The sequence below is a fragment of the Eptatretus burgeri genome, chromosome 4, assembly GCF_056783735.1.
Source record: "Eptatretus burgeri isolate ZD-2024b chromosome 4, Ebu_testis_v1, whole genome shotgun sequence".
NCBI classification, from domain to species: Eukaryota; Metazoa; Chordata; class Myxini; order Myxiniformes; family Myxinidae; genus Eptatretus; species Eptatretus burgeri.
The window spans coordinates 84,435,146-84,460,429 of NC_140964.1; the positions used below are offsets into that span (position 1 = coordinate 84,435,146).

General features: G+C 43.8%; 2 protein-coding genes across 9 annotated transcripts in view; one reads left to right on the forward strand and one right to left on the reverse strand.

Annotated features, from left to right (window-relative positions):
• Nucleotides 1-6,829, forward strand: part of HGSNAT (heparan-alpha-glucosaminide N-acetyltransferase) — a 70,149-nt gene extending 63,320 nt beyond the window's left edge. For all 8 annotated transcript variants that reach the window (XM_085879094.1, XM_085879095.1, XM_085879100.1 and 5 more), the window contains 2 exons: nt 4,345-4,457; nt 4,565-6,829. In XM_085879094.1, coding sequence (XP_085735220.1) covers nt 4,345-4,457; nt 4,565-4,746 — 295 coding nt within the window. In that variant the 3' untranslated portion in view covers nt 4,747-6,829. The remainder of the gene's footprint in view (nt 1-4,344; nt 4,458-4,564) is intronic.
• On the reverse strand, nt 4,906-25,105 carry LOC147028571 (cytochrome c oxidase subunit 6A, mitochondrial-like). The gene is made up of 3 exons (XM_085879105.1): nt 24,948-25,105; nt 22,428-22,573; nt 4,906-5,116 (listed from the first exon to the last, which is right to left on the reverse strand). Exons 1-3 carry the CDS (start codon nt 25,027-25,029, stop codon nt 5,021-5,023), a joined length of 324 nt encoding a protein of 107 aa, XP_085735231.1. The 5' UTR covers nt 25,030-25,105; the 3' UTR covers nt 4,906-5,020.
• Nucleotides 25,106-25,284: the final 179 nt, after the last annotated feature.

The window sequence follows — 25,284 nt, forward strand, 5'->3', positions numbered from 1 at the left end:
ATGATGCAAATAGTAACCAGAAATTGGCTTTTTGTTTTTAAGACGATCTTTAAATATCACATCCAAAATGCACTTTCCACAGTTGTCCCATAAGATTCTCCTGCTTACTAATCTGCAAAGAAAAAGAAAAGTCAGCGGTTTGTGGGCCATCCTGTACACGTGAGCATTGCCCATCACGAGCAAGGCTAATGTTGGAGCAGAGGTGGCTGCATTGTACCTCAAGTTGGGTCAGCGAGATTTGGCTCCTTGAAATGAATTTGTTAAATAAAGAAGCATTTGGGTAGGTCTGTTTAAAAAATCGTGTTTTTTGTGTCGGACAGATTTGATGCAGTTTACAATTTGGAGAAATTTTGCAAGGTGGGTTTTAATAAACCATATCACTGTCAGTTATAAGAGGAGGCTCAGTCTACTTGCATTGGAAATTTAATGGAACTCTCCATTTACAATAACACCTGCCATGCTAGTTTGTTGTGGTGTCAGACAGAATCGATAATCAGATTTCAATCACACTGTGTTCAATATTTGGTTTTATCAAAATTATGGTCCGAAATTCACAATGACTGTGAAATTGTAGTTTAGTGTCCATCTCCCATAAATGTCAATATTTTGTGTGGAATCAATGGAAAATGAATAGTATGGAGATGGAGTTTTATTTTGGTGTTAGACGGGAAATTTTAGTGTCGGACAGAAGTCAAATGCCATCCTACAATTAATTGCTAAACAGAGCAGAGAGCAATGATGGAGAATAGACAGTAGGAAATCGAAACAACTTTCCTGCCTGTGATGTGATTCAACAGACCTTAAGCTTTGGTCTCATCACAAGAGATTTCGATTTGACTGCATCCAGAAGAGAGAAGTGATACTGGGAAACCAGCCCAAAGCAGAGAGCAGAACTCCATTGATTCTCAGGATTCTCAATCTGTGGAAGATTCTCAATCTGTGGCTGGCTTTCAAAGCCAGCTTTGCTCCATGGTTTGCCTCGGAAAGAATGGCTGATGAGACTGAACTTCCACCATGGAAGATAGATAGATGGGTTAGTTTGAAAATCCTTTTGGAGTGACGGTGCGGTTCCACTTGTCAGACCAGCATTTAATGAATTCCAGATCAGTAGAGTGATGCAGCTGCAGTTTCACCAAGTTTTCGCCAACATCACTGTATGACACAATGTGAAGTTGTCTGCAAAAAGGGAGTTTTCCAGAGCATCGGAGAGGTCGTTCATGTTCATCTATCTATCTATAATTCCAGCAATGTGTGTGTGTGTGTCTGTCTGCGACCACCGTTTCGACGATCGCCGGTCCGATCTGATTGAAACTTGCCAGGAATATTGCCGGGGACCCGCGGATGTGCCTTCAAGGTTTGTCAATCGGACAAGCGATTCCCAAGTTACGGCCATTTATCTGTCGACCAATGACAGGACACGGTGCTATGACGTCACAATGGGGTTTTTTTTTTTTTGCACGATTGACGTCACAATTCTTCTTCTTCGTTTGGTATGACGTCACAATCGACGCCCTAACAGCCTGAGTATGTGCCTTTTTAAGGTTTGATATCGTTCTTCATCAGTTTCCCAAGGTTTGAAAGCTGTTTTTTCCCAAGGTTTGAATTAATTGTTGTGCTTGGTAGACAGTTGTGAATACATTTACAGAGAGAGGGGTGAGAGAGAGAGGAAGGGGGCGAGGGGGGTGAGAGAGGGGGGCATCACAATTCAAGAGAGGAGGAGCGAAGAGGGGGCGAGAGAGGAGGGGGAGAGGATGGGCGAGACTAGGGGGGAGAGGGGGGTGAGAGAGAGGGGGTGTCACAATTCTTCTTCTTCTTCGTTTGATATGACGTCACAATTGACGCTGGGGACCCGAGTATGTTTCCCAGGTGTTTCCCAAGTTATGGCCATTTATGATACGGTTGGTCCGATCTAATTAAAACAATGCCCCAATCCAGTCGTCGTTTACGAGAGCGAAGGAACGAAGCTGCACATACTGGCACGCACCTACAAATTGCTGGATACGTTGCAATGCTTATAAATGCCTGGAGACGCTAGTGTTCATGGCTTCGTTTCATTTCCGCACATACGATAAGCTCTATAACCTCCGAACCAGAGCCAAATTTCAAAATTTAATCTGCGGAATTGACCTCAGCAACAGTTCCAACTGCTAAGAAAAGTGTTTTATCCAATTCACACATTGTGTGACATGACCGATTGGCAATCGATGTTTGTAAGCCATAGTGATAGTCGCAAGCAGTGCAATTGACTTGTATCACAGTGGACATAGTTTTTGAAAATGAAATTAGAAATTGACATTCAAGACAATGTTGGGGTCATAAAGTAAACAAAGTATTATTCACCAATTTTGAGTGCTTGTGTCACTTAGAAGAGGTGTGTCACTTTTTGAGTGCTTAAGTCACTTAATGAGTACTGTACAAGCTGCTTGATTTGACACGTTTTTGAAATTCCCTCCATTTCAAAGTGTTAAAGAGGTGGGGATTGACGTGTCAGATCTTCCGAACATTTTCGGCCATTTGAACCAGAAGCATTCCCGACTGCAAGGCGGTTGAGATTTTTTTTAAAGACAGCGGGAAATCCATGTAGTATTATCGATTACCGAAAAGCTCCTTCGTTCACCGCTGTTATGTCTGGGCAAATAGCGTATTAAAGATGATCCCTCCACCATATTTGCAGAGTGGCTCAGAAAAATGCCACAAAAAACTTAAAAAGAAGATCCTTCCACCATATTCAGTGAAACGACAGGTGTAATTGAGAGAGACCTGTGGTGAGGCTCCACCATGTTCACACATCTTTTTACGATGGGGAATTGCTGAGTGAGCGGTGGGAAGGTGTAGTGAACGACAAGGTATTAACATACGCAGTTCAGTCTCGTGCACCACTCTGCACTGTGTCGATGTTAATACGCAGGCAAAATAAAAAAAAATCATAATAAGAGAGAATGCATCAGTTATCTCCATTTGTGGGTTTCCGGAGGTGGAACAGAGTCCTCCCAGGACTCAGTGTCCATCTCTATTTCAGTAAGGGATCAGTTCATGGACCAAGCTGTTGTGTGTGTGTGTGTGTGTGTGTGTGTGTGTGTGTGTGTGTGTGTGTGTGTGTGTGTGTGTGTGTGTGTGTGTGTGTGTGTGTGTGTGTGTGTGTGTGTGTGTGTGTGTGTGTTTCGTTCAATCACCTGCACTACCCCACACTCCATGATGCAGTTCACTCTGCTGAACAAAATAAAATGCATCCTATTTTTCTTTGTAATGAGTGGTCGATGGATCAAAGTAAAGTGCAGACCCTGTGGTGTCATCGATTTTTAAAAAAGTTATTATTTATTTTAAACACGAGATCACATTGTTTCCCCTTTTTGTGCGATCTGCTTTCATTTAGGATGTTATCTTCTATATAAAAGCACACGAGACATTTGTTTGTGATGCTATTCCTCCGAGCTCCCAAGGTTAATCATGACAAAACTTTATCGGATGACTTTTTTTTTTTTTTTTAAACCAAGATACACCTTTTACTAAGAGCTTTAAGTCATTTTCTCACAATTCATAACTTCTAAACACAAAAGTCATCACCTGTCACGGGTTAGGTGTGGGAGTCTGGAGGGGGTGGGGTGGGAGGAGGCAGGTGGGAGGAGGCTTTGCCAGGCAACGCCGGATACCTTTGCTTGTGAGGAATAAGATGAAGCTCAACACTGCTTTGACGAATTCTAGCATCAACTGGTAGGGGAGAGTGCTCATTGATAGCAAAACTCACTGAGTGGAGGAAGTGAATTCGAAGAAAGGCAGCAGCATTCTCTGGCACAGGCAGAGCTTGGCAAGCAAATCAGGATGCCAGACTGTTATCACTAAAAATGTCTTTTCTTTTTTTGTCATTTCTTTGGCTACTTAAATTGCTGCAGAAATAGCCAACTATCGATTGGAGACGCATTTATCTTCGTCATTAATCGCCTTGTAAATAGAAGAAATACCCGAGAGTCCATATGGCATTAAAATATCATGTACTCTTGAGTAAATAAAATTGCACAAATAATTTGATGGTTTTCACAATCACCTACCTACCCTTTGAAATGTTAAGTCCAATTGATTATTCAATGCTGTACTGCAGGTATCCTTTTAGTATACTAGTGGTTGTAAACAGTATTGATCCAACTGGAAGCCAAATGCAGTTGTCATTAGTCAAGGATCTTCGTCTGAGTGTACAAAAGTCAAACGACTGATAAAATGTACAGTATGTTGCCCTGCAGCTTTTATGCTCAAACAAAAATATTTTCCCCATCAAGATACAAACTCCTTCATGGGAGCAGTCACCTTGATGGAAATTGAATTAACTCGACTTGTTCTTCCTTTTGTTAGGTCTCTCTCATACGTGGCTCTTTGTGGTTCCTTGTCCCTGGTTATGCTGCTTTTCCTGTACTGTCTCACCGACAAGTTTCACTTCTGGAAGGGCCAACCTTTCATCTACCCTGGTACTACCATATCTCAGATGCCAAACTAGAATTACCTGCATGCTCAACCAAACCCAAAATTGCAATCGTTTTCAACTACAATCCCATCACCCTCTTCTATTTTTCAGGAAAGAATGCCATCTTGCTGTATCTGGGACATGAGCTGCTACGGTCATACTTTCCCCTGGCATGGCCACGGCCTAATCGGCTTAATCATGAATTTTTGCTGGCCCAAGATGCAACAACTACGTTGCTCTGGGTCATTGTTGCTTTTGTGCTGCACCGCAAGGGAGTATTCTTGAGTATCTAATACACTCAATCTACTGCCCCCACTCTTATTTACCAAACTAAACTACAATGAGCACTTTTTGACAAATGCAAAGTTTCATTTATTTTCTAAGCAAGTCTTGGAAGCTGCCATTTTGGTAAAACAGACTTCTTGTGCACCAGTTAATAGCAAGACAAAGCATTTATCTGCCTTTGGAGTTTTTCAGTTTATTAGCATTTAAGAGAAACACCAATTCTAGACTGTAGCAAGGGACAAATCAAAGAAAAGGATAGGGTGTGACAATGAAGGGAACAGATCAATGGTCTTCAGACTCATCTTCATAACCTTCAGGCAAAGCGTTCAAGTGGGGATTGTGGAACAGAGTGTGGTTTCCATCTCCCCAGGGGAAGCTCTGGAAGAGGGGGGGGGGGAAGTAAGAAAAGTGTCAGCCACCCAGACGGAAAGAGCCGAGCACAATAGATCAATTCCTCATTCGCATTAAAAGGCCCCACAATCAATTCTCGAAGGCAATATATTTGTAAATTGAATTTTAAAAAAGGTTCATGTTGCAGCTTTGGCATTACGTGCATGGCTCACAAAGTGGGTATGCTGTGGTATGTTTGTGGGAAATTCCACATAAAACTATGAGGTATTTAGACAAACCATCAATGGTCAGAAATGAAAGTGGACATCTTGGGGAACCTCTAGAAACCAGCAATATCATACTCTCCATTTCCCTGTTTTATGAAAGATGAATTAAAGCAACAGAATATGGGTATTTTAACCTTAGAAATGTTAGTTTGATTGGTAAATTTTTTTTATTTTACTGTACGTTTATGTGACAGTTATTTTGAGTGTGGTGACTCAGAATATGAACTTTGGTGTCTCTTTTATGTTTTGATGATGTTCTGTCTCCCTATTCGGGTTTTCTGGCATCTACCCTATCTGATGAAATAATGGATTCGTACATAATGCTTCGTGTACACTGCATCGAGAAAAATAAGGAGTCCAGTGTTGATAATGTTTATGATTTTTATTCCAAATCTCCCTTAATTTCTTGGAAATATGACAGTCTAACGGCAGAAAAATATTATATAGATCAAAACTGATCAGAAAATAAAATTCGGACCGCAAGTAATCCCGTCTTGATTTTCGTGTCAGTTCCGTTATGTATGAATCATCATCTCTCGTCGGACACAAATAACGCGAGCATGAGAAAATCTTGCCATATTGTAAACTTCCCCGATTTATGGATATAATAGGTACTTGTAAGCGCGTCAGCACATTTCCATTCACCGTCGAGCGCAGCGTTTGTCTTCGTGTCCGTGTCTTTGCGAGAGCCGTAACGTACGAATCCAGCGTGAGGATGCCGAGCCGAATGAGGTGACTCGCATTTGTCAGATAATTCTTCATTTTAACCAACGCAAGAATTTTTTTGGTGCTTCGTGAGGATCCGAGAGGCTGGGTGTGCGCTGCTGCTTGCCACAGGGCGAATCCCCCTTACCTGTGGCTAATGTTTTAAACCACCCATTAGCCACTGTGGCTAATCCATGTTTTAGTGGGTTTTTTTTTTTTAACCAGTTTTAGACGAATTTTGGGTGATTTTAGCACAGAATTCAACCTTCGTTGAGACGGCCGCCATTTTATATGTTTTGATTACGGGAATTACGCGTGATTTCGTATAAGCTTATATATATATACTAACTTTAGTAGTTTTAAACTAGTTTCTAGTAAAAAATAAAAAATAAAAAACGACCGAAATTATGCACGATTCCCATGATTCTCGTCTCAGTTTTATTTTAATTTCCCCCCGGAATGATTCGGCGCTACATGCTTCGTTGGGTCAGTGGTTGTCAGGTGAGTTTTGACACAATCAGTTGTAGTACCTGTAGTAGGACGAGTTTGTTTGGATGAGTGAGTTTGTTGGGTGACTGGTTGGTTGGATGAGTGAAGTTGATGGGTGAGATTGGTTGGATGAGCGAGTTTGATGTGTGACTGGTTGGAAGTGTGAGTTTGCTGTGTGAGATTGGTTGGATGAGTGAAGTTGTTGGATGAGTGAGTTTGAATGGCATGAGGTTGGTCCAATCCTGGTCCACAACCACCCCCATCCCCCACAACCACCATACCACCCCCCCCCCCCCCACACACACCATCACCACCACCCCTCACAATCACCACCTCCACTGATGGTCGTTCATTCAACCAATCTCACACGTCAAACTCTCATCCAACCAATCTGAACAATCCAACTCACTCATCCAACCAACCTCACACATCCGCCTTAAAATTAACTTATTTCATATTGCTAAAAAAAAAAAAAAAAAAAAAAAATTATGTGGCTATTTCCTTTCTCCTGTGGCTAATCATTCTCAACCTGGATAAGCCACAGTGGCCAATTCCTTTTGAAAACCAGAGCACACCCAGGAGAGGTAAGAATTGTTTTTCTTTTCATGTTTAAAGTGATTCTTTTCAAAAGTTCGAAAGAAATAGATTCGACTTCAACGTTATTTTTCGCTTACAAGTGTGGCTTTCTTTGCGACTGAACTCGTCTGAGTTTTCTTCGTCATTTATAACATCGGACTCTCTCAAAATGTGTTGTTTTTTTTCTTTTTCCTGTCAGAGTAAAAATTATCTGTTTCTTATCCCAAAATATAATATTTAAGTTGTTTTTTTCATCCGATTCCGTACATAACGTTGACGCCAAGCTCGAAATTCGAACGTGCATTTACAGTGTTGTATATATTCAGTGGTAACTTTAAAACCGGACGTGCAGCAGGTCTAAAAATTTAGATTTAGCTATTTGAATACATGTAGATTAACATAATGGGTTGCATTTCATGTTTCCCGAAACTTTTTTTTTTGCCCTTTGTTACAGTAGTGCACCCACTTTGTGAGCCATGCACTTATCAAACACTGACCAACATTTTTTTTTTTTTTTTTAATTGAACAGCAAATTAAGGCTCATGAGGAAACTTGTAAATTACATCACATCCAGGATGAAGACATTATGAGAGAATACTGTTACACAAAGGGACAAGCCCACACATAATATATATATATATATATATATATATATATATATATATATATATATATATATATATATATATATATATATATAAAATATATCTTCTTCTTCTTTCGGCTGCTCCCGTGAGGGGTTGCTATATATATATATATATATATATATATATATATATATATATATATATATATATATATATATATATATATATATATATATATATATATATATATATATATATAGCGTTGCCAGTCATATAAAAGTACAGGATAGCACATACAATTATGTACAGTACATAATACTTCATAATGATAATAAAAAACAGTGTGGCCCCGTTATAATGCGATCGTTGAGGTCCATAAAATGTCATCGCGAAAAAAGCAGGGTCGTGCTAAATCGGGATTCAACGAAATCGGCTTTCAAACTGAACCAATGTTTGCTACCTTCTAGCAAGTAAATTACCTTTGAATTGAAGAATTCCGCGAATAAATCGTTGTTGTTGCAGTCGAAATTAAAACACAAATTTATTTTTAGTGAAGCTTTTAATGTTGTTAAAACAATCGCACTGTTCCGAAAATATATCACACAATTGACAGGTGCTCGTTTATTCATTTGTAAATTATAACATCGATGCAATGATTACGTATTTATAAAATCCAAACGCTATTTATTCACCTTTCTATAATCGATGCGAGAGGAGATTGTAAGCAGCCGCTAACAACACCCATGGCCGTCATGAACAGCACAAAGGTAAAACTAACGCGTCTTCCGTCTCTCTTGGATGTGTGTTACAATTGCCGACAGTATTCAGTACAGTAACATGCTATACAGGTTTGTATCCGAGGAGCAATAGGCTACACCATATAGCCGAGGTGTGTATTAGGCTATACCATCTAGGTTTGTGCAAGTACACGATGATGCTCGCACAATGAGGACATCGCTTAACGACGCATTTCTCAGAACGTATCCCTGTCGTTAAGTGGCGCATGACTGTGTATGCAATATATATATATATATATATATATATATATATATATTATACATATATACATATATACATATATACATATATATGCAATGCTGGGTTAAAGCAATGTTTGAAAACAACATCACCTCCAATGTCTTGTTTTTTGGTTTTTTTGAACTTCATCCTCTTAATTTTACTCGATTTTACAGGAAGCTGTTTTGAACCATTGACACTTTCTGCTCCCCTTTCACCTCCATTGGTGTTGTAACACCACTATATATATATATATATATATATATATATATATATATATATATATATATATATATATATATATATATATATATATCAGGATAGTTTCCAAAACCAACTCAAAAGAAGAATCTGGGTTCAGTGCCCAATGCCTCAAAAAATTTTTTTCAATACATTTCACAACAAAAACAAGAATTTCCACATCTTGTGATGTTTTCTTTGGATTTAATTATTTTTTAATGGGACTCAGAATTTAATACATGTACGATTAACATTAAAATAATAATTTGGTATTTGTAAAGTGAGTTTAATAAAGGATAGAGAAAGGTGTAATCAGTTGATAATCAATTAAAGGAAATATATAACTAAAAAAACCAGCACAACTTGCAATTTGCTACAGGGTAGAACAGTCAATGATGTTGGACAATATCACGAGTGAGTGGCAGGGCATGGGTTTGCCCAAGCAGGTGGGAGCCATGCCTGAATAAGTTACGGCATTGGACACCAGGGCAGCGATGCGATTGGTCCTTGAGGCGAGGCATGCAGCTACAAAATGCGCGAAGCAGACCGTGGTGGGACAGAGCAGAAAAAGAGGAGACGTTAATGAGGTTGCTTGGCGCGATTCCATCTTAGAAATGATGGCGTTGACAGACAGAAAATAAAGAAGACATCGACTTGTCGTGTTGAGATGACACAGACGGCAGGAGCAGATCAAGGCAAGAGATATTGATTAAGTCTCTGCAATAGCTTCACTGTTCCACTCATGGGCAATTGACTTCTCCAAGACTCAGCATTTAATCAGAGCTACAGCCTGAGTGGGACTGACTCAGCTGTCTGGAGCATCGTTTTCTGAGTTCGTACAGTTCTTTGAAGGCTTGCAAGTCTTCCTCGCAAAGATGCGAAACATCATTTTGAAATGGACGGTTTGCAAGGAGGCGCTAAAAGCAGTTTCTTTGCAAAATTCTACTACACCGAACTTGCACGTGTTCATGTGACCGCTTTGTTCTCAGTTTCACAATTGCCTTTGTGGTTAAACAGTTGTGGTAGTTACCTTTAGTGGTCACTACACCATCAAATCAACCATACACTGCTTTGTTCGAAATTGGTTACAACTGTCTCTACTGCTCATTGTATCATCAAGTACATCACATGCATGGCTGACCGACTGCCCTGGCTTCAAGTATCAGGAGCTTGTGCTGACATTTAAGTGAACCGTTATTTTTTTATATTTACTTAGTTGATGACAGAGTTAAAATAATGTAGGAAATTTGGGTAAAATGTACAAACTGTCAATAAAGGGTTCTCCTTCTTTAACCAACATTGCAGCACGAGTACAGTTTCCTCAGTATTTGGTGAAAGACTTTACTCCAACCTCTTGGAATGTCATTGCCGCCGCCTTCCTCGGCAATGTCATCCGACTGCACTTGGTGGGTAGTCATGACCCCCAAGCACAAAAAAAAAAAAAAAAAATAAATAATAATAATATTCAACTCAGTGCAATTTAACATTCATAAAGTTTGAAGTTGTCGTCTTGTCAAAGCAATCCTTTCAGCAGCTTACTCAAGAAGCTAAACTGGGATGGCAAATGACATCAATGACCGATTGAACAGTAGTTGGAGGAGTCAGAGGCAGAAAGTGCAGAGGTTGAGCCACTGCGTACTCTCACTGGCAAGAGGACAGTGGAGGCTTTCCGCCTCATCGATGAAGATGACCCCAACACGGAACACAGACTCAACGGTGGCCCGAAATGCCCAAGTAGATCTCAGCTGCTACAAGTTCATTCAAAAAGAAAAAGAGGATGAAAGCAGTGTTGAGTGCTTAGTTTTCCTTTTTTCAAAAAATAGGAAGGGAAAGAACGTTCATAGGACAATGTCAGTGAGCCCTCAACAATCCAACCTCCGTCACAATCAACACCATCACCACGGTCATCGGACCCAGATGATTCCCATCTCGACCATGGGCCACCGTAGACCCCCATCCCCCCTGGGGATTTTTGTAGACCATGTTTTTCAGACAGCCTGACTCATGCCCCAGCACAATCCGGTTGTCTGCAAAATAAAATAAAAATCTGTGGTGGGTGTGGTCGTGACACGCCCCGCAGTAACCCTACCCCCTATTCTGAAATAAGGAATTTGGTCTCCGTAAATATCTTCACTATCCCTTAGGCTAGGACGCTGAAATTTCTCATACTTTACCGTTGGGTCAAGTCTAAACTGAAAATCTCAAAATTAAATCCAAGATGGCCGCTATAGTGACATCACAGTGACGTCATTTTCAGGCTGTTTTTAGACCTAATTTTGGAATTTGTCATTTGTAGATGTTTTTTCTTTAAAACTTGTGCATAATTTCTGTTGTTCATGAGCTCACTGCCATCATACATGTAGTATTCATAGATTGTTAAATTGATGCTGATGTTTATTGATTTCTGTATTTCAGTTTAGATGAGACTTTTCAATGGCCGACAAGAAGAAAACAGATGAAAAACCCTTGAAATTAAAGGCCAGCTCACGGTCTAAAGCCAAACATTCGCATGAAGGCTTATCCTGTATTATACACTATGTGAAACACACCTCAGATAAAAAAAAGTTAGACCACTTTAAGATGTTAGTTTCTCGAAGATAGAAGAAACAGTGGAACTGCGACAGAAGAGAGCTAATGCCAGTGAAAGGCTTGATGATATTTGTATGGAGGTACCAAAAACTTTCTACAAAAACGTGCACGGAGCGCACAGATGGTGTTATACAAATTTCACGAACACGTCCCGCTTCCTCAAAAGAAAGGGTCCTGCTGAAGACGAAGTACCATGAAGCGCCAAGAGAGGCAGATCCTCAGAATTGGCTGCAATATTATTTCCTGCGAACAAATGTCTCTTCTGCGACAGATCACGTAAAAAGGTACAGGGGAAGGAAGAGAGGCTTGTAAAGTGTGTTACAAGTAGCGCAGAAGAGTCAATCAAAGCAGCCGCTGAGAAAATGAAAGATGCCAATATATTGGCGAAAGTACAAGATGTTGATTTAATCGCCCGTGAGGCACACTACCATCTGTCGTAAGCATTATACACGCTCAGATGATCGGCATGAAAATAAAAACTGATGTAGACACTTCTGTCGTGGAACAACAGAATGCTCATGCAGCTGCATTTGAGCATGTCTGCCAATATTGTTGAGAACAGAATTATCCATGGGGCTAACGTTGAAAGAGTTACAAAGCTCAAAGACCGATATTTGCAGTTTTTGTTGAGCAATAGCCCCGAATTTTACAATGTCAATTACAAAACTGACAAGATAAAAGCAAAGTTGACAAAGAAATTTGGAAGCAAAATACAGTTTTGGCAACCTAATTACAGGAGTGAACTTGTGTATTCGACGGAAGTTCCGAAAGGTCAGGCCATAGAGTCTGCATTTGAGGTTGCTGCATCTGACCTGAAACGCCTTGAAGAAGCAGCACTACTCCTAAGAAGACTTATTCTTGGCTCCAAAGAAGAATCCAGAGATGCCTTGGCCACCTTCACCGAGCTTCTTACTTAGTGGAATTATCCACCCACCTACTCAATTGCAAGATTTTCTCTCCTGGGTGATTACTGGAAAGAAATTTGCAGATGCGTCGATGAAAAGAAGCAGATTGGTTGATTCCTTTACTGAAGATATTTGCCAATCTTTGACAAGAGGGCAATGGACAATGCCCAAACACCTTCTTCTGGGTATGACACTAAGGCATTTGACTGGTAGTGCTGAAATAGTCACTATTGAATCGATATGGACACTGTTTCCTACTCTTGTTTGCTGGAACTGGAAACGGCCATGTGCAAGAGCATAGTGGAGAGAGAAGGCGTTATTCCACCTTCAATTCAGCCAGCCGGAAATGTTGTTAGTCATCTATGCTGGGACAATTTTGACCTGAACGAAGAAACACCTTCGGGTACTGGCACAACACACACGGCCGATGGGATAATGATCCAGGAGGTTCTTGTAGATGCTTGCAGCAAACCCCCTCTTGCATTCAAGTTCCCGTTATCAAGAACAAGCAGCGCTCAGTGGTTTACAATCCTCAAGATATAGAGCCATGTTTTGTCACTACCAAGACTGAACCATCCCTTGTAGTATCCATCAGTGATGCCCCACAAACAGACACAGAAACTTGGGCCCAATGGTCTGATACAGTGTGGGTATTTTGCAGGGCACTGCTGCAGAACGCGACCCAGATGGTACCTGGATGGGCTGGTTGGGTAACCATGACAGCGAAGAGCAAAGATGACAAGGATGTGTTATCCACAGTTGACTATATGGCTCCCGTGAATGCCCTGGTTACTGAGAATGCCACTGTCCAACACCTCCTGAAACTTTCCCAGGCAGCATCCAGAGAAGTGGGCCAGCACTACACAATTGTGACGTTTGATCTGGCGGTGGCAAAAAAAGCATATGCTCTTGTATGGCAGAATAACAGTTTGTTTGAAGACGTAATTGTCAGGATGGGTGTTTTTCACACTACATGTGCATATCTTGGTGCTCTTGGAAAACGGCCTCAGTCCAGTGGCTTTGAGGAAATAGTAGTGGAAGCTGGAATCTGCGCCAGTGGGTCCATTAACAAAGTGATGTCCGGTAAACATTACAACAGAGCATTGCGTGTTCACAGGCTAATACTTGAAGCCTTAGAGCGTCTGTTGTTGAGGGCTTTTGAGACATCAGAGGGGCAGATTATTGGAGACGAAACAAGAGGCCTCCTGCAACGCTTATCACTCATTCCAAGTAAGGAGAATCTATCGGAAACTCTAGCTAACAATAGCTGCACACGGCTGCTGATGCTCTACAACAGTTTCAAGGAAAAGGTTCGCAAGGGAGAAATGGGGAAAACCGCTCAGTTTTGGTTGGATTATATGGATAAAGTATGGCTGGTCTTGATGTTTCTCAGAGCAACCAAAGAGAACAATTTGGATCTTCATCTGTGGTGTCTGCAAAACCTGTCGCATGTTTTTCAGCTATGACCGACCAAATTATGCAAGATATACAACGGTATACATGCTGACTCTCCTAAACCTCCCCAGTTACCATCCTGAAGCTCAAGAGCTTTTGCGGTTAAACGGATTCAGTGTGAACAGATCCGAGGTACAGTCATCGAGAAATGCAGTTGATCTTACCATTGAACAAACCATCAATCGACATGCAAAATCTCACGGGGGAATTATTGGATTCAGCAGAAACTATTCTGCTTACTACAGATGGTGTATGACAATACACTCGCGGGCAGGTTATGTCCAAGCCACCATGGAACTGACAGGAATGGAGAGTCAAGGATGTTCAACACACAAGGATACAAGGACCTCAGAAATACTCCGCAGTGAAACCGATGTTTGCAAGGTTGTTGATGCCATCACAAGCTTCATTAACCCTTTCGATGTCGAGGATAAAGATGTCCCCTATTGTCTGTCATCAGGAGTACTAGCTCCACCCGAAGTTGAGCAGGATCTTCTATCAGCGGACAATCGTGGGAAGATATTACACGAAGCATTTGTAAAAGAAAGGCTAATCAAGAAAGAAAAGTTTCCACGAACCAATCAAGAAACAGAAACTCAAAACATTTGTGTCATGAGCAAAGTCAGTTAAAGTTACAGGGACAGACAAAAAAAAACGAAGAATGTTGTTGCACAACGGAATGCGTTTGGCCAATTGATATTGCTGGCTCTTAAATACAACATAAGCGTGGAAAAGGTCCTGTTATCCATTGGGGCCCATTCCATGGGCTCCAGCAACAGCTACAGGATCCCCAACAAAAACAGACAAGGCCAAGCTAATGCGTACCCTGGAAGGACGTGCTAACTTGTCACATCGACCGACCAACGAAAGCACGAGTTACATAATCGATGGAAATTGCCCTACTACAGACACAAGTTTCCATCCCAGAAACATTTGGTAAGCTGGCTGAAAGTTTGTTCGCGCAACTTCCTAAAGTACGACGGATAGACTTCGTGACTGATACAGAGACATGTCGATCAAAGAAGCAGAGAGAGAGAGAGAGAACACAGAGGAGCATCGTCAACGCACTTAATCAAGAGTCCGCTTACAAAGATCTCACGTGACTGGAAGAAGTTTCTGCGTAACTCAAAGAATAAAACACAACTTACCAAACCGATTCTGCTGGAATGGAAAACGCCAAAGTACTCTGCAAAACTGGTCGAAAGAAGAATCCTGTTTGTCTGTCAGAGAGACTGCACATCCATCACAAGCTCAGATGGTAAAACTACTGAATCAGAAGATGTGGAGGAGCGACATTCGACTCAAGAGGAAGCAGACACAAGGATGATTCTGCACTGCCTACATGTGGCTTCACATTCCTCATCTGAGTCCACAATTGTAATTAGATCATCAGACACAGATGTATTCTTGTTGCTGCTGAAATTTGCGCAAGATATTCAACAGCGAGTGTTATTTGACACAGGAGTCGGCAACAAACGACGGATGATTGACCTTCATCGTGTAATCGCAGAAGCTGGAAAAGATACCTGTTCAGCACTACCAGCGTTGCATGCATTTTCTGGGTGCGACCAACGAGTTCATTCGTATGAAAGGGGAAGCTGCTTCCTTTGAAGACTCTTAAAGATCATCCGGATTTCTTGGCTACATTCCTCTCATTAGGAAGTTCACCTGATGCGAGTGATACTCTTTATCAGACGTTAGAGCACTTCACATGTTTGTTGTAAAGGAAGAAGTCAACATCATCTGATATCAACAAGCTACCTACCAAGCAGTTCTTGGAGAGGTTCAAGCCAAAATCTGGATCATTGTTGACCAGTTACAATGGAGTTGACTTGAGCATACTACCTCCATGCCGGGCATCACTGCGGATGCACATACAGAGGGCTAATTACCAAGCACTGGTCTGGTGCAGGGCAGACCAGGCTATGCCAGATGTACCAACGCCAGATGAGCACGGTTGGTGCATAGTAGATGGCGAATTGGATTTCCAGTGGACGGAGGGAGATTTGATGCCGAAAGAGCTTGTGGATTTGTACGATGAACCGGAAGAGGACCTTCCAGAAGTTGAGAGTTTTGAAGATGTCATTTTTGAAGATACAGAGGAATAATTTTCCATGTTTGCCTTCGTGCTAGTCCGTTATTATATAGCCAGTACATTGGAACTTCTAGAGAACACTGCCACGAGTTTCACCACATGAACGGTTGTTAGTTGTTAGACTCTACTGTACCATTTGCAAATATACCAATGTCACAAGTTTAAACTTGTTCTTGATAGCTTTAGAGAACCTGGACAACATATTGTTATGGCTGTGGAAATTCGCAAACCACCATTCAGGGCCCGTAGGTGAGATATCTCTAAGTACATGTGTAGTTAGCCCCAAACCCGTTGTATCGAGGGAATTTATGCGATTCATTCGGGCTGCGACGCTTTGAGATAGCCGTTTTTCTGTTCTATCTTTATTTTGAACCAACCACGTCTCAACCGCCATCACACAACAACCACCTTAACCACCACGCCAGCCATCGTCACCAACTACAACCATGCACCAACCCTCAGACAACAACGCCAACAGCCACGACCTTTACCTTCACAACTCAATCTCACATCATCGCATCACCGCCATTCCCAAACAGCACCATAACCATCAAACCACCACCGAAAACCCTCCACCACCTTCACCTCTCTCCTTCTACGGCCATTCCTGCACCACTTGTGAACACTGAGCGTCAGGCTGTCTTGGGCCCGTTCAGCGATACGCACTGAGCTGCGAGCGCAAATAGCGGCCTTTCCGAGGAAAATTCGGATCAGGAATGCTACACGCCCACTTTTGCTCCGTCCAATTAGCAAGCGCGGAGCGGCTTGGCCCCGCCTCCAGGCGCGTCTGTGTGAAATCGATATATGCAAATTCTAGGATCTGGGGAGATTCACGCTCCCTTTCCTCCGACCAATTGGCGAGCGTGGCTCTGTCCCCGAGGTCATCCTGGTCCGGATATTTGCAAATTAGCTGCTCCTGTCAGCCAATAAAACGGCGAGCGCAAGGCGAATCAGGGCAGAAAGAGTGAGTCGAGTCATCGGTGTGGCAGAAAGAGCGAGTCGAGTCATCGGTGTGGCAGAAAGAGCGAGTCGAGTCATCGGTGTGGCAGAGAGTCGAGTCGGGTGGCGAAGTCATCGGTGTGTCATCGAGTTGGGTTCTGGAGTCGGCTGAGAAGAGTTGTGGGAAGAGGCAAGGAGCTCGGGTCTGAGGCGAGAACGACGGCGGTCGGCGACGAGGTCGCGGTGTGGGATCGCTCATCACGGGACCCAAGCCATCCAGCCATTCTCCCTCCCCCAGGGCATCAACAATTCCCCCTTTCCCCCACGCTGAGATAGTGCAACAAGGGGGCCCCGTTCTCACCCCACTCCAAACGTCGTGCCAACGAAACCCGCCAAGGAGCACGGAGTCGGGGCACAGCCACGCGGCCACATCTGCGGCTCGTCCGCCAACGCATCACGCGGACGCGGGTAGGACCCCCCCCCCCGGTCTCACGGGCCTGGCCGCTCCTTCAGGTCACGCGTGCATATTTGCCCACAGGCCCGTCTGCCCCCTTGTCTATGAGGGTGGCTTCTTTCCTTTGCTTTTGAGTAAATGTGTGTTGGCGCCGTCTGTAAAGTAGAACTGTATAAGTGTTGCCGTGTGTGCGCTTAGTCAGTCGTAACTCTGCGTCGTTGTTGCTTTTGTTTTTGTTGCCATATGTGCATTTTGACTGTTTGACTGTATGTGTGCTTTCCGTTTATCGTGTAAATAAAGTTCTTGCATGTTGAACCGTGCCCGTTTCGCTTCGTCTCCTTCCTTTTAATTGACCCTCCATCCTGCTTCATGTAAAGGGTTCGTAGTGGGCTTAATACGCCCGGTAATTAATCGGAACAGTCGAGGCCGACGACAACACCGCTCGGTTATCACTGTAGCACGGAACGGACCGCTTAAGCGGTTCGTGTCTGGAGTCGGCCTGTGGCGTGGTACGATCGCCCGGTCGACCATCTGCGCAGGTACTCAGGTAGATCGAATTTGGCGAGCAACCCTATCCTGCGCGGGTGGGCAATTGGCACGGTCGTGGTGGGGTTAAACCCCCACCCGCGACTTGCTCCCGGTATTGTTCCGAGAGGGTCACGACTGGCTTGTCTGTCCGGTGGGCGACGTGCTGCGATCCGAGTTGCGTGGCCGTCCGCACGCCGGCGGGCGCGAATTCTCAACAATATATATTGGTGGATTTATTGTTTATCAAGATACGATTCAATAATCCTTGATGTTTGTCCACTAATGCTGAGATTTGCTAATTGGAAACGAATATTGGCACATGCAAAATAAAACGCATCATTTCAATTTATGGCGATGGTTAATTGAAAATATGACAAGTGATTGATATTCAAATCCATGTGATAATGAGAGCATCTATCTATAATTCCAGCAATCTGTGTCTGTCTGCGACCGCCGTTTCTCAACGACTGCCAGTCCGATCCGATTGAAACTTGCCAGGAATATTGCCGGGGACCCGCGGATGTGCCTTTGAGGTTTGATATGGATCGGACGAGCGGTTCCCAAGTTACGGCCATTTATCTGTCGACCAATGAAAAGACACGGTGCTATGACGTCACGAATGACGTCACAATTAATGTATTTTTTTTGCACGATTGACGGTCCGATCTGATTGAAACTTGCCAGGAATATTGCCGGGGCCCTGCGGATGTGCCTTTTCAAGGTTTGATATCAATCGGACGAGCGGTTCCCAAGTTACGGCCATTTATAGGACATGGTGCTCTGACGTCACGAATGACATCACAATTAATGTTTATTTATTTATTATTATTATTATTTCTCTTGACGATTGAAACTTGCCAGGAATATTGCTGGGGACCCGCGGATGTACCTTTGAGGTTTGAGAGAGAGAGGCTGAACATACTGGCACTCACCTACGGGCCTGAATTAATTCTGCTTAGTAATAATCAACATGTCGGAGATTGGAGAAAAATGCTCAAAAATATCATTTTCTGTTATGACGTCACTGTGACACATGACGGGGGGCGGGGGGGGGGGATGGTTTCGAGATTGGCCCATGGTCTTATCCTCGATAACTCCTCCACTTCCACAAACAAGACGACATCAGCAACAACCAAAGTTGTGTCAACATCCTCTTTTGTTCATTTTTCTATTTTTAGTTGTTGGTATTTATTAAATGCAACAGTTGGCTGTATTTTTTCACAATTTCATTGTTTATATCTTAAACATGATAATTTAAATAAACCACTGTAATAGTAAAAAATAAAAAATGACCGTTTTTACAGCCATTTTTCCCTGTTGTGCAGGGGTTGGGCTTTTTTCTTGAGGCAATGTTTTATGGCCGGATGCTCTTCCCGACGCCAACCCTGGTCGCCTCTTACGACACACAGGGATATGGTACACCTATTCTAACCGGGGCATACACCGGGACCAGTACACTGGTACTCACTTTGCCGACCTTGGAAGGATGACAGGCCGAGTCAACCCCCTGGTATTAATTCAGCAGCCAACGGGTCTTGAACTCAGGACTCTGGGATCCCAAGCCGCCACCCTAACCACGAAGCCAACACCAGGCTCGTAATAGTAAAAATAGGACAATAATAATGAGGATCGAGGTACCTCCCCCTAACATCATTTATTGTGGAGAAATCCTTTCTACAATTCACAGATTGTTTTTTTTTATGATGAAAATTTAAAATTTTCCTCATGTGTGTCTCGTTTGCGAGTGCGATAACTCAAACACTTTGTTATCTTCGTCAAACTTTACCAGAAGATTCCGAAGGACAAAAGTGAGGCCGTCAATGTTGTTTGCCGATTATAGGTCAAAGGTCAAGGTGACAGCCATCATTTGCATAAAACAGATACGACCAAAAGTGTTTGCGCTACATGATGGCAAACATCAACAAATTTCGAGCAGATTTGATAATACGATCGCTATTAAACGCAAGATTTCTGTCGGGGCGGGGGGGGAAGATGATGCATTTCCAAAATGGCGGCAATCCCTTGATGTATGGCGTTGTTTCCATGGCAACATACAGGTGTCAAATTGGAACCATGTTCAAAGGTCAAGGTGATAATGACGTCATTTGCATGACCATCATCATACCTGTCAGGCTGCCGCCTGATGCCTTCTTGTCTGTTTGTCATGCTACTACTCCTACAGTTCTGGGGTGATTACATCCAGACTTGCTACATTGGATCAGCAATGCCCCAATTGATGTATAGGGGTGTTCTTATCTTTGCCGACGATCATGGGATGGAAAGGGAAGGGGGACACAAATTCCCGATGTAAATGTGTATTGTGTAGCACTGCTTCCAGGTGGGGGAGGGTACTACAGGTCTCCACCATTTACAGTCCAGTATTCCTGTCCCCACGTTTTCCAGTGCAGTGAGGAATTTTGAATTATAAGCAGTCGGTATGTTTTTGCTTCATGCACACAACTTTTGGTTTTTGCCAAAACATAGCTGTCAGTTATCTATACACCACACAAATAAAAGGTATGCATCAGAAGAATGTGTTGCATGCTTTGAAGATGATCACATGTAGGGCAGGTACTCTGATTTTATAAATTAAAAACCAAGACCATCGACAAAAACGCAACTGTACTGTAAATCAAGAGGTTGGTGAATTACAAGAAATAGCACTTTTCACTTTTTACCGGAAGACAAAGTCAAGACAACAATAACGAGAAGGGCACTCTGTAGAGCGCATACCTCTGCCACACATTGTCTAATCTAGTCGAACATGTTGGGCCCAATAAATTTTTGAAATGTGCTATACATTTTTGGCCCCATAATCAATGCCATTATGAACATACGAGGCTCCCAATATCATGCCATTCAGCATGGGTTTGTGACGTGACCTGGCCCTGCAGCTTAGTGGGACTTGTTGAACCCCTGCTGCTAGGAAAGAAGGCCCGAGCTTTTGCGAACTCCCTCTTGCAAAGTTCCGCCTGTTGAGGACGAGATAGACCGGGTTTTGCGATAGAGGACCACACCAAATACGACGACTTCGATACGAGTGAGAACTGAGCAGAGGATGGCAGCTTTGATGAGGCAGGGGCCCACGCACATGGCGTCCAGAGTTGAGCCGATCGATATGTGTATGGGACACTGTTTGGCATGCTGGCCTTGCAGCTTGTTGGGTTTTGCCGATTCTATCCTATCAACAAGGGGTGAGACCAGGGAAGGGTAGGACCGAGAGAGAAGAGGGGGTGTGGCTCTACATAGTCACCACTTCGGGGATGTAGGGAGGGGGAAGGAGGAGCATGGATAAGGAGCCAGCTTGGTCCAGGAGTCGTGGTTCCTTGCTATGGTTAAGGCAGATGCTTCAGTACCAGGAAGGGCTCTGTTGGACGCAGCACGGATGAGGAGCCAGCTTGGTCCAGGAGTCATGGTTCCTTGCTGTGGTTTAGCTGGATGCTTCAGGACCAGGGAAGGCTCTGTTCAGTCTTGGGGACTCACGAGTGGAGATGACCGGTGGCAGCAGCACAACACACAATCTTGCATGCATGCACACCAGAAAAATGCATGTGAAGATATCCATCAAGCTTTCGGTTCAGCACTTGGCCAGGTGGCAGTGGCATCATGCACGGGAGACACCATGCTGAGTTTAATTTCTCCATTTCAGTGATGTGGATGTTTTTTTTTCCAATCAATTGTAGGTTTAAAAGGCATTCATCTATCTATAATTCCAGCAATCTCTGTGTGTCTGTCTGTGACCGCCGTTTCTCGACAACCACTGGTCCGATCGAATTGAAACTTGCCAGGAATATTGTCGGGGACCTGAGGGTGTGCCTTCTCAGGGTTTGATATTAATCGGACAAGCGGTTCCCAAGTTACCGCCATTTATCTGTCAACCAATGACAGGACATGGTGCTATGACGGCACGAATGACGCCACAATGCTTCCTGTTATTATTTTTTTTTTGATATGACATCACAATTGGCTCTGGGGACCTGAGTATGTGCCTATTCAAAGTTTGATATCGTTCTTCTTCATCAGTTTCAGCTGATTCCCAAGTGTTTCCCAAGTTATGGCCATTTATGATACAGTTGGTCCTATATAATTGAAACAATGCTCCAATCCATTTTTTTTTCTTTTTGCACGTACGGCCACGCACTAGTTTCCAAAAAGCACTCAAAGTTGTACGCACCCCCCCCCCACCACCTCTCACCCCTGCCCCACTCCTACTCTTTGTACAATCATAAAAATGTAAATAATTTTGGAGTGCCTCAAATTGCACAAAGAAAATCAGCGATTGCCGAAGGAGCTTTGTGCAATGGTCAGATTAGACGAGAGAAATCATTTTGCACATTACGAACAAAGAACCAGACCAGTATCATCGTAATCAAGTGTTCAAAATTGGTTTAGCCATAAGGATGAACTCAAACATTTTTTTTTTGTTTTTCATTTTTTTTTTTAAGATCATGTGATCATTAACTACAAGGACAGGAAGACGGCAGATCACATACCACGTTGCGGATGCGCATGTGCGGGTAAGGGATGAATTCGGGCCTATGATGCCCTTCGCGGCTCTTCAGGTAGGCGTTCAGCATGCACACACCCACAGCAGGCAGGGCCACCGTGAAGGAGAGGATCTTCCATGTGCGGCTGCTGCCTGAGGGAGGGATCCCGGGACAAAAACTGAACCAGTGTACGCCGTTCCAAACACAAGGACAGCATTTCCAACCGAGGTTAAAACACGACTGGCAAGTTCAAAACAAGACCATAATGTCATAAAAAAAAAAATTAAAATAAAACTTCACAAGAAAATGTGGTTCAATAAACACAACATTTTATCATTGCCGGTTGTAATTGGTGTTTAAAGTTGAAAACAATAGAGCATGTGTCGAAGTTAGAAACCTGTTACCATAATTGGGGTGATGCACAGTATGTGATTTGGAATGATAACCGCAGCGCGAGCGAACACTCCCGTAACTCCCGCAAATTGACAAACACCGCATCATGACTTTTTTTTCTTTTAAGTCTTGCGCATCCTTCAATCCCAAATCGGACAAGGTGTGATGGGGTCATGTGACAATCTATTGTCAAATGTCATCCCCAAAATGTATTTTTCCCATACATACGTGGGGGTTCATGAATAGAGGTGTGATGTGCAGCAATTCAGGAATTGTTATTTTTGCCTATTTGGGGGTTTTCCCGGCAGAAGACGTCGTCTCCAATGACCATCCGTCGTTAAATTGGTAATCACACTGGTGGAAGATGGGACCCCGTGTCCACTGTGACAACATACTTAAATCATGGGGGGGGGGAAGGATAGCCTTTACGTACGCACGCTCACATCCGAGCTGTCTAGCTTGGGTTCAAATGTCGACGCAGCTATAAACTGTCATCCCGGTGTTTCACATGCAGGTCGACGCAATGTGCGCCGTCCCTCGGATGGACGTTAAATTGGATGCCTCAATTGCATTGGTTGGTTAATGATCCCATGGAGTCTGTAGGAAAGAGTGAGCGAGTTAATCACAAAAACCATGATGATTTTTTTTTTTTTTTTTTTTTAACAAATCAATCACCTTCAATCGAACGTCAAGCCTGGCCAGCCGGTATGTGAATGACAGTCCAAAAGCGTTCACCAACAAACCCACGAGTGGGTGGGAACAATTGTAGCGTCATAATGTATATCATACATGTGTATCCAAGTTCAACGCCGAGCGGTACATCACAGAAAGTTACCATAAAACACCATAAATAAAGATTAGTAGTAAGAACGATGACGTTTTCATTCTTCAACATGGAAGGAGGGATTTCCAGACTGAGAATCGTTTTCTGAATTCAGCCACAGCATTGTTGTGAAGATGTTTAAAACTCTTTTATTGGGCCAACCGCCTCACAGTGCCCCAACGGAGGAGCCAACCGCCTCACGGCACCCCAACGGTGGAGCCAACCACCTCATGGCACCCCAACCGCCTCACAGTGCCCCAATAGTGGAGCTAACCGCCTCACGGCGCCCCAACGGTGGAGCCAACCGCCTCACAGTTCCCCAACAGTGGAGCCAACCGCCTCATGGCGCCCCAACCGCGGAGCCAACTGCCTCACAGTTCCCCAACAGTGGAGCTAACCGCCTCACGGTTCCCCAACGGTGGAGCCAACCACCTCATGGCGCCCCAACCGCCTCACAGTGCCCCAACAGTGGAGCTACCGCCTCACACCACGCCAACCGCCTCACGGTTCCCCAACGGTGGCGCCAACCACCTCACGCCGCCCCAACCACCTCACGCCGCCCCAACCACCTCACTCCGCCCCAGCCACCTCACGGTTCCCCAACCACCTCACGGTTCCCCAACCCCCTCACGGTTCCCCAACCACCTCACGCCGCCGCAACCACCTCACGCCGCCCCAACCACCTCACGCCGCCCCAACCACCTCACGCCGCCCCAACCACCTCACGGTTCCCCAACCACCTCACGGTTCCCCAACCACCTCACGGTTCCCCAACCACCTCACGGTTCCCCAACCACCTCACGGTTCCCCAACCACCTCACGGTTCCCCAACCACCTCACGGTTCCCCAACCACCTCACGGTTCCCCAACCACCTCACGGTTCCCCAACCACCTCACGCCGCCCCAACCACCTCACGGTTCCCCAACCACCTCACGGTTCCCCAACCACCTCACGCCGCCCCAACCACCTCACGGTTCCCCAACCACCTCACGGTTCCCCAACCACCTCACGGTTCCCCAACCACCTCACGCCGCCCCAACCCTCCACACTTCCGTACGACGATCACACAAGACAAGGTCACCGTCGTTTCGACAACAAACTTCCCGATGACCTTGATTTTTTTTTTGAAACGTAAACACAAACAATAAGATCACATTTCTACCAAGTTATTTCCAACAATTATCGTTCATTCGTCGAAGTGAAAGTGATTACTACTTACTACAAGATAATAAAATGAAGTCAAGTTCCTCGAAAGGCGAAACAACAACATCGTCATCGTGTAATCATACAACACACAGGTATCCCTCACCTTTGTGAGCTTCATGATTTGCTGCAGCGGCGGAGAAAGTGCGGACAAACCCGAATACCCGTCGCAGGCCCAAGGACGCCATGACGGAACGGGCCAAATGGAGATTCACGTCCAGATTCCTATTTTCATTATTTATTCCTCACTTTGTGATCGTTTGAACGTTGTTTGTTTTTCTTCATTGATAATATTTATCCACAACACAACGAAATATCCGCCTCACGTTATGTAATATAATAATGCACAAGGACAGCGTTCTGACCGAGCTAGGAAACGTCTGTTATACACCTCAAATTGAGCGGCATCTACTGAGGACGTACACAAGGAATCCCAGAAATAT